General features: G+C 40.5%; 3 protein-coding genes across 3 annotated transcripts; 2 read left to right on the top strand and 1 right to left on the bottom strand.

Annotated features, from left to right (window-relative positions):
• The first annotated feature begins 973 nt into the window (after positions 1–973).
• Positions 974–4,286, top strand: LOC116194286 (V-type proton ATPase subunit d2). Its single transcript, XM_031523059.1, has 10 exons — positions 974–1,359; positions 1,614–1,734; positions 2,023–2,130; positions 2,221–2,323; positions 2,854–2,934; positions 3,041–3,126; positions 3,212–3,271; positions 3,361–3,409; positions 3,603–3,737; positions 3,935–4,286. The coding sequence occupies exons 1-10, from the start codon at positions 1,179–1,181 to the stop codon at positions 4,064–4,066; spliced, it is 1,056 nt and encodes a 351-aa protein (XP_031378919.1). The 5' UTR covers positions 974–1,178; the 3' UTR covers positions 4,067–4,286.
• Positions 4,287–4,750: 464 nt separating this feature from the next.
• LOC116194283 (histone acetyltransferase type B subunit 2-like) lies at positions 4,751–8,996 on the top strand. The gene is made up of 9 exons (XM_031523057.1): positions 4,751–5,226; positions 5,321–5,501; positions 5,632–5,729; positions 5,847–5,952; positions 6,137–6,354; positions 6,880–6,922; positions 7,352–7,605; positions 8,012–8,573; positions 8,654–8,996. Exons 1-8 carry the CDS (start codon positions 5,009–5,011, stop codon positions 8,415–8,417), a joined length of 1,524 nt encoding a protein of 507 aa, XP_031378917.1. The 5' UTR covers positions 4,751–5,008; the 3' UTR covers positions 8,418–8,573; positions 8,654–8,996.
• Positions 8,990–11,181, bottom strand: LOC116194284 (AP2-like ethylene-responsive transcription factor At1g79700). Its single transcript, XM_031523058.1, has 8 exons — positions 10,723–11,181; positions 10,534–10,616; positions 10,370–10,378; positions 10,180–10,268; positions 10,016–10,089; positions 9,864–9,914; positions 9,691–9,767; positions 8,990–9,570 (listed from the first exon to the last, which is right to left on the bottom strand). Exons 1-8 carry the CDS (start codon positions 10,905–10,907, stop codon positions 9,017–9,019), a joined length of 1,122 nt encoding a protein of 373 aa, XP_031378918.1. The 5' UTR covers positions 10,908–11,181; the 3' UTR covers positions 8,990–9,016.
• Positions 11,182–12,858: the final 1,677 nt, after the last annotated feature.

Raw genomic sequence — 12,858 nt, 5'->3', positions numbered from 1 at the left:
AAATTATTTCTCTCTCCTCTTTTCTTTTCTCCTATTATAAAGTCCGATAAGGTGATTTCTTCTCACTTTTAGTTTCCAAAATCGCTCGTAACTGATATACTTCAATTAATTAGGACAATTAGATTAAGCATATAGTAGTAAATTTTATATTGATAATTACTCACTAACTTCACCTTTTTTGCTCATCATCCTTTTTTTTTTTCTCTCAATTCTCTTTCCTCCAACAGTCTAACGTGCTCTTCTATATTGACTTTGTATTTTTCATTTTTTGTTATATTGCATTGTGAATTTGTACATCAAATTTATTTCCTCATCTTTAATTGTTATTTTCTTCCATTTAAGTAATTCGTCCATAGTTTAACTAAAATAATTTCAAAAATATGTATTAAAATATCTCAATGGCTATATAATTTTTTTATTGTTTTATATATAATTTCTAAGTTTAGCACGGGTACATGCATTTCCTCTTTACTTACCAAAAGCATAATGGTTCAATATCCCCATGCAATCATCATATCTCTTTACTAATCTTTGATTTGATCGGTTTTTAAAGTGCTATAATGGATTAATATTTGGATCTCCAAATCCCTAAAATTTCTGAAATTCCACGTATAAACATCAATAGTCTCACATATTCACGTGAATCTTTGTTTCAATTCACAACCTCAACCGTGGCAAGTTCCTTATTATGGTTCGGAGTAATTTCGATTTTTCAACCGATAGGATAATGGCTCGAAGTGGACTATCCACGACAGCTAACTGATTATAGCTTTGTTTAAAGCCATTTTCTATGCTTTGACACCAACCCAAATTCGGTCCAAGCCCAGAGCCCAAGTTTGAAATGTTATGATCTATGGATTTGGTCCTTGATGGGCCACGGGTCCAAAATAGGCCCATGGGCCGAACGTTCTCCCGCATGGACAGGTAGATTATCCAGCGGGAGGGGGCAATTTGGGGAATTCGGCTTTGTCCCGTGAGGCAGATCTGGTGGTTCCTTCTTGCCTGCTGATCACCGCAGAGAGGAACACGACGAGAGGGGGAGCAGCTCACCAGGAAGGAGAAGGAAAATTCCTGCAAGAAATCCAAATCCTTCTCTCTACTCTACCGGAGATCTGCAATCGTTCCTCTTCCAATCTCGAAGGACCAATTCGATCTGAGGGATCTCAATCGCGGGGAAGATGTACGGATTCGAGGCCCTCACCTTCAACATCCACGGGGGGTACCTCGAGGCCATCGTGAGGGGCCACCGGGCCGGCCTCCTCACCGCCGCTGACTACAACAACCTCTGCCAGTGCGAGACCCTCGACGACATCAAGATGCACCTCTCCGCCACCGAGTACGGCCCTTACCTCCAAAACGGTGCGTCCCCTGTCGCTCCTCGATCGTTCACCAATTTGAGTCTGAGTGAGCTCGGTTCGGGGTAGGGGATGTGGGAATCTCATGGGGTTTTTGGCTGGGCATTCGGGTGAAATTGTGCTTCTGATTTGATCGATAGAGTTCGGTTTCTTGCATTGGTAGTTTGTGTTTCCGTTGGAAAATGGTGGCTGCGGCCTTTTACCTTTTCGTCAACCTGCTTGTGTTTGATTGTATTTATTCATTTCCATGTCTTGCAGAACCTTCGCCACTGCATACCACGACAGTTGTGGAGAAATGCACTCTCAAGCTAGTTGATGAGTATAAGAGCATGCTGTGCCAAGCCACGGAGCCCCTTTCGACTTTCCTGGAGTACATAACGTCAGTTGAATCTGCGATTTCACCATTCAATATTGTTGAATTTTTTTTTTTAATAGGAGTATTTGCCCATGTATTGCCACTATGTTGCGATATACTCGATAATAGCTTTGAGTCAATTCTGCCGATCTTGAGCCCGAAGAAGCTGGAGCGAAGTGCATCTTCTATAGATAGTAGTGTTAGTTTGTTTTTATTGATGATCTGGAGGTTGAATTCTAATGTGAAGGAGGGAATGACTGCAAACCGTATGGGATTTTGGAATTGAAGTATTTCTCCCTATGTCTCTTTTAGGTATGGACACATGATAGACAATGTTGTCTTGATTGTTACCGGAACATTGCATGAGAGAGATGTTCAGGAGCTACTGGAGAAATGTCACCCATTGGGCATGTTTGACAGGTTCTTTTACCGCTTCCCAATCGTTCTCACTAAGTTACACAGTTGATAGTTGGCCTTATCTTGACTTCATCTACGTCTTCTGTCAACCAGTATTGCTACCCTGGCAGTTGCTCAGAACATGCGGGAGCTGTACAGGTTGGTGCTTGTTGACACGCCACTGGCTCCTTATTTCTCTGAGTGCATCACATCGGAGGTAGAGCTTTCCTTTTGTTTGACTTGTGACTATGTTAGTTTTCTTCTTTTGAATTTGAATCCTCTTCTCTTATGGCATGATCTGTTAATATGGATGTGCAATCACTGCTACTGTAGAATGAGTTGTGATGTAATATGTAAAAACAACTTAGCTGTGTTTCCTCATGAATAACTGCTAGTGGTGCCACAGTCAAACAGTTGAAAACGTGGTCATGCTGTTTCCACTTTGTTTGGCTTTTCGGTTGGTATTACGTGTAGCAATATCTTTTTTTTTTCTCCCCTGCTAAGTTAATAAAGCAACTTAGCTCTTGGTATCTTCGCAAGAAATTGTAGAAATCTCAACCTATAATGAAACACTCTGATTTAGCATATATTAGCAATGATATGTATCATATGCTCGCTTAGCTTTAAAGAAGACAGTTTTTGTTATCACCTTCAATCACATTTGAAGTATGATCTTTGGTTTAAGGACCCTGCCATTCATTTTGCTACTGTGGGCACTTCTAATACATACTTCCCTTTCCCCTCTAGGACTTGGATGACATGAACATCGAGATCATGAGGAATACCCTTTACAAGGCTTATCTTGAAGATTTCTACAGGTTTTGTCAGGTGAGGTCTAGTTGCACATTTGCTGGAATATCTCATCTGATTTTTTCTTTTCCTTGAATTCTTCTTATGTGCTGCTTAAAAGCAATAAGTGCAATATTCTGTATAGAAACTGGGTGGTGCTACTGCAGAGATCATGTCTGACCTTCTTGCCTTCGAGGCTGACAGAAGGGCGGTGAATATCACCATTAACAGGTAAATTATCCTTAAAGAAGAGGTTTTATTAGACTATACGATCAATGCAGCCTCTGTTGTTACTAAATGCATTCTACTTTTACAGCATTGGCACAGAGCTCACCAGGGATGACAGGAGGAAGTTGTACTCAAATTTTGGTTTACTGTAAGATTTACACTCAAATTATGTTAACAATGGAAATCTCTCGGATTTACACTCAAATTCCTGACGGTTGGTTTATGTTTGATTTGCAGGTACCCCTATGGCCATGAAGAACTTGCTGTTTCTGAGGATATAGATCAGGTATTTCAATTGAATTCTGTGATGATAGTTTAGAGCTGATGCTTTGGGAGTGTACTGGCATAAAGCCTAGGGCTGTTCTTCCTTACTCAGTTAATTTTGCAGAGTCCCATTCCGATATATTCATTGAATCCTTTAAAGCTTAAAAAATGGAAAGAGCAAAGTTGGGCAGTTTCCTGATTTTTGGCACTTACAGGTCCGTGCCGTCATGGAGAAGTATCCTCCATATCAGTCTATTTTCTCGAAGCTGTCTTATGGAGAGAGTCAGATGCTGGATAAGGCATTTTACGAAGAGGAGGTCAAGAGGCTTTGCCTCGCCTTTGAACAGCAGGTATGCTTCGTTGTTTTATATAGCCATACACTCGTATTTGAGACGTGTTGGTGACAATACATTACGTGCCATATTTGAGGCGCAAAGGTGACAATACATCCTGTACGCTGAAATTCTTTGACCAACATGTAATTGTATTATTTAGTGCCTGTTTGGGACAATAGCCCCTTTATAACTCTTCATTCTGTTTCATGCAGTTCCATTACGCCGTATTCTTCGCATACATGAGGCTGAGGGAGCAGGAGATTCGGAACCTGATGTGGATCTCGGAATGCGTGGCCCAGAACCAAAAGTCGAGGGTCCATGATAGCGTCGTGTTCATATTCTAGTACGCATTGTAATCTCTTTATAGTAACAAGAGTATTGTGGCTTTTATATGCAATTCTTTTTCTGTAGATTTGCCATGTCACTTTATGTCGGATCCATTTCGAGTTGCCGATGTTCGGATGAGTGCGACCAATGTATTGGGTAAATCTTTAAATAAGTTCTGTCTATATTTGGAATAAGCATTCATTTTGCATGATGCTCAATTCAACTTTGCATTTTCAAAAATCTTGAGTAAATTGTAGTAGGATGCTTCTGTTCTCCTCTAGGAGCAGTTTTCATGTTCATTCACGGTAAACGAGTGACCCTTTCTCCTGTGAAAAAAGGATTGTACTTTAAGGAGTGTACTTTAAGGAGTGTCATAACGAAGTTCCAATGTATTGGGTAAATCTTTTAAATAAGTTCTGTCTATATTTCGAAATTCGTTTGAAATATCTCGTGAATAGAAGTGAATCGCCGTGTATAATGCACAAACTGCCTTGGAGGGGTCTCTTTTAATTAATTAGGTCCAGTTTGATTTGTAAATTTAATTTTAGAATCATAATTTTAATTTTAACTCAATACACTATACAATAAAAATATATATTTTTTAAGTTAAATTTATAATATCATCTCATTTGTCACGCATCATTAATGCTGAAGCAGGGATACCATAAATAGAAAAAAATAAATATATATATATATATATTTCTTTAAAAAAAATCGTTTTGATCTGACGCGGCAATCGCCGGTTCGTCAGAGCCGCCGCCCTGCTCCGCCGCATTCAGGCGGTTCTGCTCTGGAGAAAGCAAAGGAGAGCTTCGCGGGGGTGCCGAGCTGATTTTCGCGCCCTTCCTTTATTATCATTAGTTGAATCGGCCGCCCCCTTAAACAAATCACAAGCGAAATCCGTTTTATCGTCTCCTCGGCGAAGCAAAACTCCCCTGGTCCCTGAGAAGCTGAAACTCATGGAGCCATCTCTATCTCTATCCCCATCACCATCTCCGTCGACGGGCGACCACGGCTCGGAAACAGAACCAGCGACGTCGATCACCGACCTCGATGTCGACGCACTAGCACACTGCACCAGCTACCTGAGCTTGCAGGACGTATCGAACATGGCCATGTCCTGCAAGTTCCTCAACCGCGTCGCCTACTCCGACCTTGTGTGGCACCGTCTCTACAGGTATTCCTTCATGATTAAATCTCTTATCCTCAGCATTGGTACTCTTTATCTCCATTGTAGAAATGAAATTGATGTCGCGAATCAAATTTAACAGGGAGCAGTGGCCGCAGCAATTGCCTCCCAGCTTTACATCGGGAGTCCGTGAAGCGTATTTGGATCGGGTTTCTGCACTGCAGCAGTTTAAATTCGTCGATCCCTTAGTCGCCGACTTCTATACTGATGCAAAACCTTACCAACACATCTTATTGGACAAGAATCTGATGGTTCTTTCTCAGGTATTGCGGTTGTGTTTTCCCTCTAAGAATTCCTTCATTCTTGCGGTCCAAACTCTGACATTGGTTTATTAATCTTTTTAGTTGGGATGAAAGTGCTTCGATATTTAAAAATAGTGATGTTGTAATTCAGGGCTCATCGATACAAATGATGAAGATTGATAGCTTCTTGCATGGGCGGGATTTTGTTCTCCTCCTTAATGATCACAAGGCTAGAGTTACTTGTACAAGGTGAGAATACTAGTTTGCATTTTTCTTTGGTCTCTGTTGCTCTCCCTCGATAATCAATAAAATATACACTAGTAGCTGATGTGTGTAAACATTTGGTCTGTGATGATCTGTGTGCAGACTTTTCCCCTTTAATGAAACCTCCCTATCTCGTAGTGAGTCACAGAGCAAAGAAAAGATCCTTGTATCCTCGAGTTCTGATCATTCCATTCGGCTATGGTGGAAGGTAATGGTATGATTAGATTTACGAGGCTTGTATAAATTACTACCCGCGGTTTTCTTCTTCCTTTTCTTTCTAGCAGTTAAATTTTTTTTTCCCCTGCTAATTGCATTTGAAATGGCATTGCACTTCCGTCAGTTTCTATATCCTCTGAGAACCCAAATCTACCATTTTGGTGGCTCTGTCTCAGGGTTCATGCCAACGATGTTTCAGAGGTCACAATGGTCCAGTTTTAACCCTGTCAGATAAGTTATTGGGTGATGGAAGTGCCAAGTCATTGGCGAGCGGAGGGGAAGATGGTACCGTCCGCCTTTGGTCACTTAGTTCCAGTGGAAAACGAGGACAGCAGGCCTTAAAGGCCACATTTTATGGGCACGAGAAACCAGTGAAATTGGTATCAGTCGCTGAGTAAGTTTGGGAATCTTGGATAAGCTGACCTGATACTTTATGTCCTTTTATATGCCCCTTGGAAGAAATAATACTTTAGCATCAGGCTTTAAGATGAGCTCCTGGTTCTTTTTATTGTATAGATTTGTAGACCATTGCTTGATCTTAAACGTTAATTTTCAAAAATGATGCTTCACATTTGAAAAGTTTAATAGGTGCATCCAGTTTGCTCGTGGTCATGGTCTTTTTTCTTAATTAAAGAAGTGATATGCGAGAATTAGAATAAGATTGCATTGCCTTATCACTGGTTGTATTCATCTGGAAAACATTAGATTTGTCATAAACAATGATTGATTATCATAATCCGGCCATGCTTGGTGACTTCCATTTAATTTTGAGGCAGCAAATTCATATGGAAAGTATTCTCAATAGTATAATATATGCATCAGTAACCAATGCTTTAGCGTTTCATTCTTATAAATATGGCATCTAGTTCTGTCTCAATGCCAGGTATGCTAATGTGCATTTCTTGCTGCCGACTTGCAGGTATAAAACCTCTCTTTTGGTGTCCATTTCCAGAGATTCTAAGGTACCTTAGCTACATGATAAGCTTCTCTATCGTATAATGCCGTATTCTATTTGTAATGTTTCTTTAACCACCTTTATTCATTGCCATTGGTCTATTCATGTCTGAACTTTCTAGCCCTTGGTCCTTCCTTGCTGGAACAGTTGGGATGTTAGCTCCCATATATGTGTACATATATATTTTCCATCAAGGACATACGCAGTTTGTGGAGATGTTTAATGCCTGATTTTTCTTGAATAAGTAATGCATATTACTTGTCATATACTAATAATTTTTTTTTCTTTTATATCTACTGATAAATTAAATAATGCTTGTAAAGAGTTCAACTGAAGTGCACACAGTGGAATGCTCGTCTTTTTCTCATCTGTATTTATGTTTGCTATTATGAGTAATTTTCGTCTTCAATATGATATGAGAAAACATTGGTAGCAGATACGGGTTTGGGATGCAACCGCATCTTCTACTGTTCGGTCATCTTGCTGCGTGGGAATGACTTCAGTCCTTGGCACTCCAGTAAATATGAAGTGCCATGAGTCTCTCCTGTATGTTGCTGCTGGAACCCACGTTGTTGCAATCGATTTAAGGACAATGCAAAAAGTTTCCACCTTAGCAGTTTCAAAATCAAGGCTATGCTCATTTGAGATCCTGCCCTTGAAGTCATCACTCTGCACTGGTGAAGATGACAGGTAAACATTTTGATTTCTCAATGTGATCCCTTCTCTCTCTCTCTCTCTCTCTCTCTCTCTCTCTCTCTCATCGCCATGTTATGATTCACAGACAGAATCATTTATCTTTGAAGGAATAAGTTCTCAATAGCCTTCTTTTGTAGTTTTAACGTCTTTCGTCTTTCAGATTTTTAAAAGGCCTTCATGACAATAATATTAGGTTCTGAAGACAATGAAAATTGAATGCTAAATTCATCAAGTTGATTTTCCCTTTTATTTGCAAGATAATAGATATATTACCATGTCTTTGTCTTAAGCTGAAGCTTGTGCATCTTGTAGCAGTTGCCTTTCAAATTTCATCATTTTTAAAAAGAAAACAATTTACTAAGTAATTTCTTTGAATTTGGATGATGCTTCAATGCTGCAGAGCAATTTTGTGGGATATCAGGAAAAACCAGGCCAAGGCAAAAACAGACCCTGTAGCTGAGTTGGATGGGCATATTGGTCCTGTGATCCACCTGCATATGGATCCACAGAAGATAGTTACGGGAACTCAAAAAGATGTTAACATCAATACTTGGGAGGCTGGCACGGGAAACTTTACGAACTCTTTGACTTGTTGCACCCCTGAGGAAGTGGGTCCTTGTCTTGGGTGTTCTGCAATAGCCGTGGATGGTTACCGAATTGTTACTGCTGCAAATGGAAAGGAAGGCGGATTATTACGCTTTCGGGATTTCAAAAATGCGAGTTGTCCAGTCTCAGTTCATGGAGATGAGCAGTCATCAAAATTCTGGGATCCTCCTGAGTCATTGTATTCTGAGAATGATGATTGAGGTTGCTGAATAGTGTTTTTCTTTGTATATATATTTTGTGTTGTCCCTTGAAATTAGCCTCAAGTCAATAAAATTTCTTATGAGATCCCAATATAAGGACATTGATCGACATTCGCCGGCCTGCCACAACTTTTGCTAAATCATGAACGTGTTTGGGTAAAGATCATATTTTTTTATTTGTTTGGATTAATCAATTGTTAATGCTGGAGGACTAACAAATTCATAACATTTTGCAGTATATTCCCATGTGTAGACTGCCCCAAGAAATGCAAGCAAAAAGCTGTTGGCTCTCTCAAGATCTGAAAGCAATTGTGTTGTCCTCTGTTGATCCTTTTCGGTTTCCAGTGGATGCAGAAGGGAATGTACGGTACGCTAGTTGGTGAATATCCAATCTTAGTGTAATTAAGTCGTGAACTCTAATGAAGCAAAAAGCCGCTTATATTGACAGAATGGGGGAAAGTATTATTTAATAGACAGGAATTTTACGTTTTCTGATCAGAACCAATAGGATTACATCCCGTTCTGTCGGTCGATCAGCCAAAAGGATCTACAAATTAAATGTATCCATGCAGTTTTCTCTGAACCTATATCTTGCATGATCACAAAAGAAAGTGGAGCTCTCGTTCTTGCAATTGTACGTCATCTCTATATGGGATATGACCAATTCCATCAGTGAAGATCTCAGCATACTCATCTTCGTCACTCGCAAGCTGTGTTTGGTTCTTTACATCCTCACCATCTGTGTCATCCTCAGACACGTTCGCATTCTTCTCGACCAACTCTCTGAACACTGAAGATCGAAGGAGGAGACTAAGCGCTGTTGGAGAAGAAGAAGAAGATGATGACTTGTTAATGCACGAACCGATGGAGAGCTTCTCCTCGAAGAGCTCTTGCTTCCTGGGTGAGCCTATGAATTCTGTTGTATAAGGATTTATGGCGGGGAAGATTGAAGGCTTTGAGTCCTCTCCCATGATGTAGTTGTTTGACAGTGGTAATAATGCCAACTGAGGCTCAACAGAAACATGTTGTTGCTCATTTGTTCCGGGCTTTAACCATCGGATGTAAGTGCTCAGGTCGAAGTTCGTTACGGCATTGATGCCTCGGTACTCGATCGCTGCTATGTCATAAGCACGAGCTGCTTCCTCTTGGGTGCCTGCAACAAATAACATATGGATTATAACAAATCTTGGTTTTTAATTTGTTCTTTTCTACTGACTGGATTTCCTCGCACGGAATTTCGTTTCATGAAAGATCTGTGGGAAGTTGAGCTTACCGTAAGTGCCGAGATACAGGTACTTGTTCCCGAAAACTCTCCCGATTCTCGCTTCCCACCTACCATTGTGATGGTGCCTGCATTTAGTCCATCAAAATTTAGCTTCATCATATATGTAGTTGTTGCTCAGAATTGTTTTCTTTTGAGTAGAATTAGATCAATATTTTTGTTACCTCGCAACTCCTCTGTACTTGGATACACCCCTCGAAAAGCCGCTGCTCCTTCTGTACGGAGATTTACTTTTAGATCATTCAACTGATATATTTCCAAAATTTATTGTGAGTTTTGGTTCATTTATTCCTAGGGTGGTGTGTGAAATTAATACCTTCTTAGGGAAGCCAAGTACTCCTCCTTTGTTACAGTCTGCATGATCTCAATTTCCTTCTCGTAATCTGATATCTGAACAAACATGGAAACGTCATAAGAAAACTCACTCTGTACTGCATGGAGTTCTCTTCGTGGATTAATAATTGCTTTTTCGTATTTTACCGGAAAATTGGTAAAAGTTGATGCCCCCCAATACTTGAGAGCAGCTAAATCATACGCTCTCGCAGCTGATTCCTCCTCGTCGTAAGCCCCTGATAGATTCACAAGAAACAGGTTTTAGTATCCATTTTGATCAGACCCGCGAAAAGAGAGATTTTTTGAATAAGAAGGAAAAGAAAAATTCCTGACTTACCAAGATATACTGTTGATTGGTCCAAAGCCAAGAGCGATCCCGATGGAACACGAATATCAAATGAAGCATTAGTTTATAGGGAAGGGAGCCATAGTCATAGGTTTAAGGAAAAGGAGACGCATGAATCATACTGGAAGATCACTATGATGAAGATAGATATCTACCTTGCTTTCCCTTTTTCTTCTGCGTGACATTCCAAGAGAGCTTATCCCACAGGTGAGCTTCAAAGCGACCGGTCCACCGATGCCTGTTTTATATTCAGAATAAATAACTTGTGGTCTCAGGAAACTGAAGGAGAGGAAACTAGGATGCGTTTCTTCACGTCAAAAAGTAAACTGGACCGGTTTTCTGACCTGCTTACTCCTCGGAACCTCGAGCTCCTCTTCACCGTGGTGGCAGCAGAGTTCTGATCACCTGGTAGTGGCTGCTGCTGGCTCTTGTTATCATCGCTGCCGATAGAAACCGAGCGCGGGTCCCTTCTCCGCCTCTTGACACATCTCCGTGCAGACTCTTCTGTCTTAAGCGTCACCCTCTCCATTTCTCTTGTTTTCGCTTCCTCGTTTTTCTCTTCCAGCTGTTTCAATTTTTTGGTTTTTCTCTCCTTGATATGGGAGGATGCAATGGGATATATATGGTATGGTCATATTTTGGAATTACTATGTTCTTGGGTTGCTGTCGACAGGAAAGTGATTTAGGTGGAAGACGAGGTGGTCGATGATCACCAAGAGCAGTGTAGGACAAGCTCTGATGTCTGTACTGTCTGACAGCCCATGGATCTTCTGAAAACAGCATCTCAATGGTTTTTCCGATCAAAACGAAATAGAAAAAAGAAAAGGTTTTGCTTATTGGCTTCACATTGCTCGGTCAGTTGCTTGTGGACCAGGTTATGCTAATGGGGCTCTTCCACTTCGAAGGATCGAGACAGAAATCGAACGTACTTCCATTGTTAATTTTCGTGCCAGCCACAGATACGCTTTAATTAAGCTCAGCACTTCAGTTGGCACCATGATAAGTGCTTGTCTCGGAGACAATGTGCTCTATGGACGAGGAACCGTCTTAGTCTAGTAAGAAGTTGAAGCTGAGCTGCTGCTGAATCTGGATACTTCGCAGTGCTGGAGCATGTTGTGAGCAGTCATACGACCGCCGGACCTATGTTCTCGTGCCCACCGGACTCTCTATAGTATCAGGTTTGCATTATAGTTCCTCTGAATAAAGGGGCATCAAATAACCTCGTCTTATTTCTGCGCGATTGAAACGATCACTATCATCACTTTGACAGGATTCATTCATGTTACATTAGCTTTAGATGACCAAAACCAGAAGAAGAAATGTCTTGGAAATCCGAGGAGATATGAAGGTTCATTCAGAATCATTAAACCCAATCTGTTGTGTTTCTATGGACGGGATCGATACAGTCCCAGCAGTTATGACTAATACCAGAAGCAACAAAAGTTATCGGACCTCACGGTCACAGACCGGTATATTTCGACCGTGCTGAGATTTTCACCGTATGCAATTAGGCGGTTGAGTTGTTTTTCATTACTTCTCCAATTTCTAGGAGTGATCGCTCGTTTAGTTATAGCAACCTTTTAATAAATGTTCGATATCTCCGAGGGTTGGAACGTTTCTTCGTCCTCCTGGTTCTATTACTTGGTCTCAGTGGAAGGAAAGGGATGCTTTTATTAATGGGAAAAAGATAGCGATCGTCATAAAAGTTTGTTATTTTTTGAACTTGAGTTTTATAAGTTTGACTTTGCAAAAAACAGTTCTAAAATATTTGAAAAAGTGATCGATTTGATTCATTCCGTAACCGACCATCACGGGATGCTGACGTGGACTTAACGTCGTGAAGAAAAGAAAGAGGAATTTAAAGAGTTCGTTTTGTCGACGCAGTTGACGATCATTACTAAGGTATCAACTCCCATTATATTCCTCACTTCACTTTCAAGGCTGAAGGTGATGGCTTTGCTCTTTTATGCCTATGCCTCCCCAGTCCAATACATTGTTTATTTCTTCTTCGAATTTTCCCTCCAAAATCATTGAGGAAAAAATGTTATTCTTTGTCCCACGCTTTATAATATCCTAGGCCAATAAGGTTCGCTTGGTAGTTAAAGAGCATGATTTTCTTGAGGAAGTTCTATAATTTAAATCATCCCAAAAATTATATAAGAGAATACTCTCTATTAGGTCATCTGCACTGCCTATGACCCGGTTGACTTGTCTCGTAAACTTACGGGTATTATCGTGAACCATGAGATTAGTCAATGAAATCCGAACACCCTCGTTATAAAAGGAAAAAAAACTACTAAAATATGCCATGTAGACTTGAAAATCCAAATGTACTTTGGAGAAGGTTATTCATGTTTCCATTTATAAGGTGTGGCTTGGCCAAAAATAGGATTTGTCGATTCCCCTTGTGAGCACTCAGCAATTTCTGGACCCGATCATGGTGCAAATTAAAAGGGGCCTAATCTTGGGCAGTATTAACT

The sequence above is a fragment of the Punica granatum genome, chromosome 2 (genome assembly GCF_007655135.1).
Source record: "Punica granatum isolate Tunisia-2019 chromosome 2, ASM765513v2, whole genome shotgun sequence".
NCBI lineage: Eukaryota > Viridiplantae > Streptophyta > Magnoliopsida > Myrtales > Lythraceae > Punica > Punica granatum.
Note: the sequence above shows the minus strand (reverse complement) of the source record. Positions and strands in the feature narration are given on the sequence as shown.

What these genes read in the sequence shown, in the direction of transcription:
- LOC116194286 (XM_031523059.1), top strand. Translation starts at nt 1,179, where the DNA reads ATGTACGGATTCGAGGCCCTCACCTTCAACATCCACGGGGGGTACCTC. An exon ending in ACTTTCCTGGAGTACATAAC is followed by an intron (nt 1,735 to 2,022) that starts GTCAGTTGAATC and finishes TGTCTCTTTTAG; the next exon opens with GTATGGACACATGATAGACA. An exon ending in CCATTGGGCATGTTTGACAG is followed by an intron (nt 2,131 to 2,220) that starts GTTCTTTTACCG and finishes TCTGTCAACCAG; the next exon opens with TATTGCTACCCTGGCAGTTG.
- LOC116194283 (XM_031523057.1), top strand. Translation starts at nt 5,009, where the DNA reads ATGGAGCCATCTCTATCTCTATCCCCATCACCATCTCCGTCGACGGGC. An exon ending in ATCTGATGGTTCTTTCTCAG is followed by an intron (nt 5,502 to 5,631) that starts GTATTGCGGTTG and finishes GTTGTAATTCAG; the next exon opens with GGCTCATCGATACAAATGAT. An exon ending in CCATTCGGCTATGGTGGAAG is followed by an intron (nt 5,953 to 6,136) that starts GTAATGGTATGA and finishes GCTCTGTCTCAG; the next exon opens with GGTTCATGCCAACGATGTTT.
- LOC116194284 (XM_031523058.1), bottom strand. Translation starts at nt 10,907, where the DNA reads ATGGAGAGGGTGACGCTTAAGACAGAAGAGTCTGCACGGAGATGTGTC. An exon ending in TACTTGGCTTCCCTAAGAAG is followed by an intron (nt 9,915 to 10,015) that starts GTATTAATTTCA and finishes ATCTCCGTACAG; the next exon opens with AAGGAGCAGCGGCTTTTCGA. An exon ending in AAGTACAGAGGAGTTGCGAG is followed by an intron (nt 9,768 to 9,863) that starts GTAACAAAAATA and finishes GACTAAATGCAG; the next exon opens with GCACCATCACAATGGTAGGT.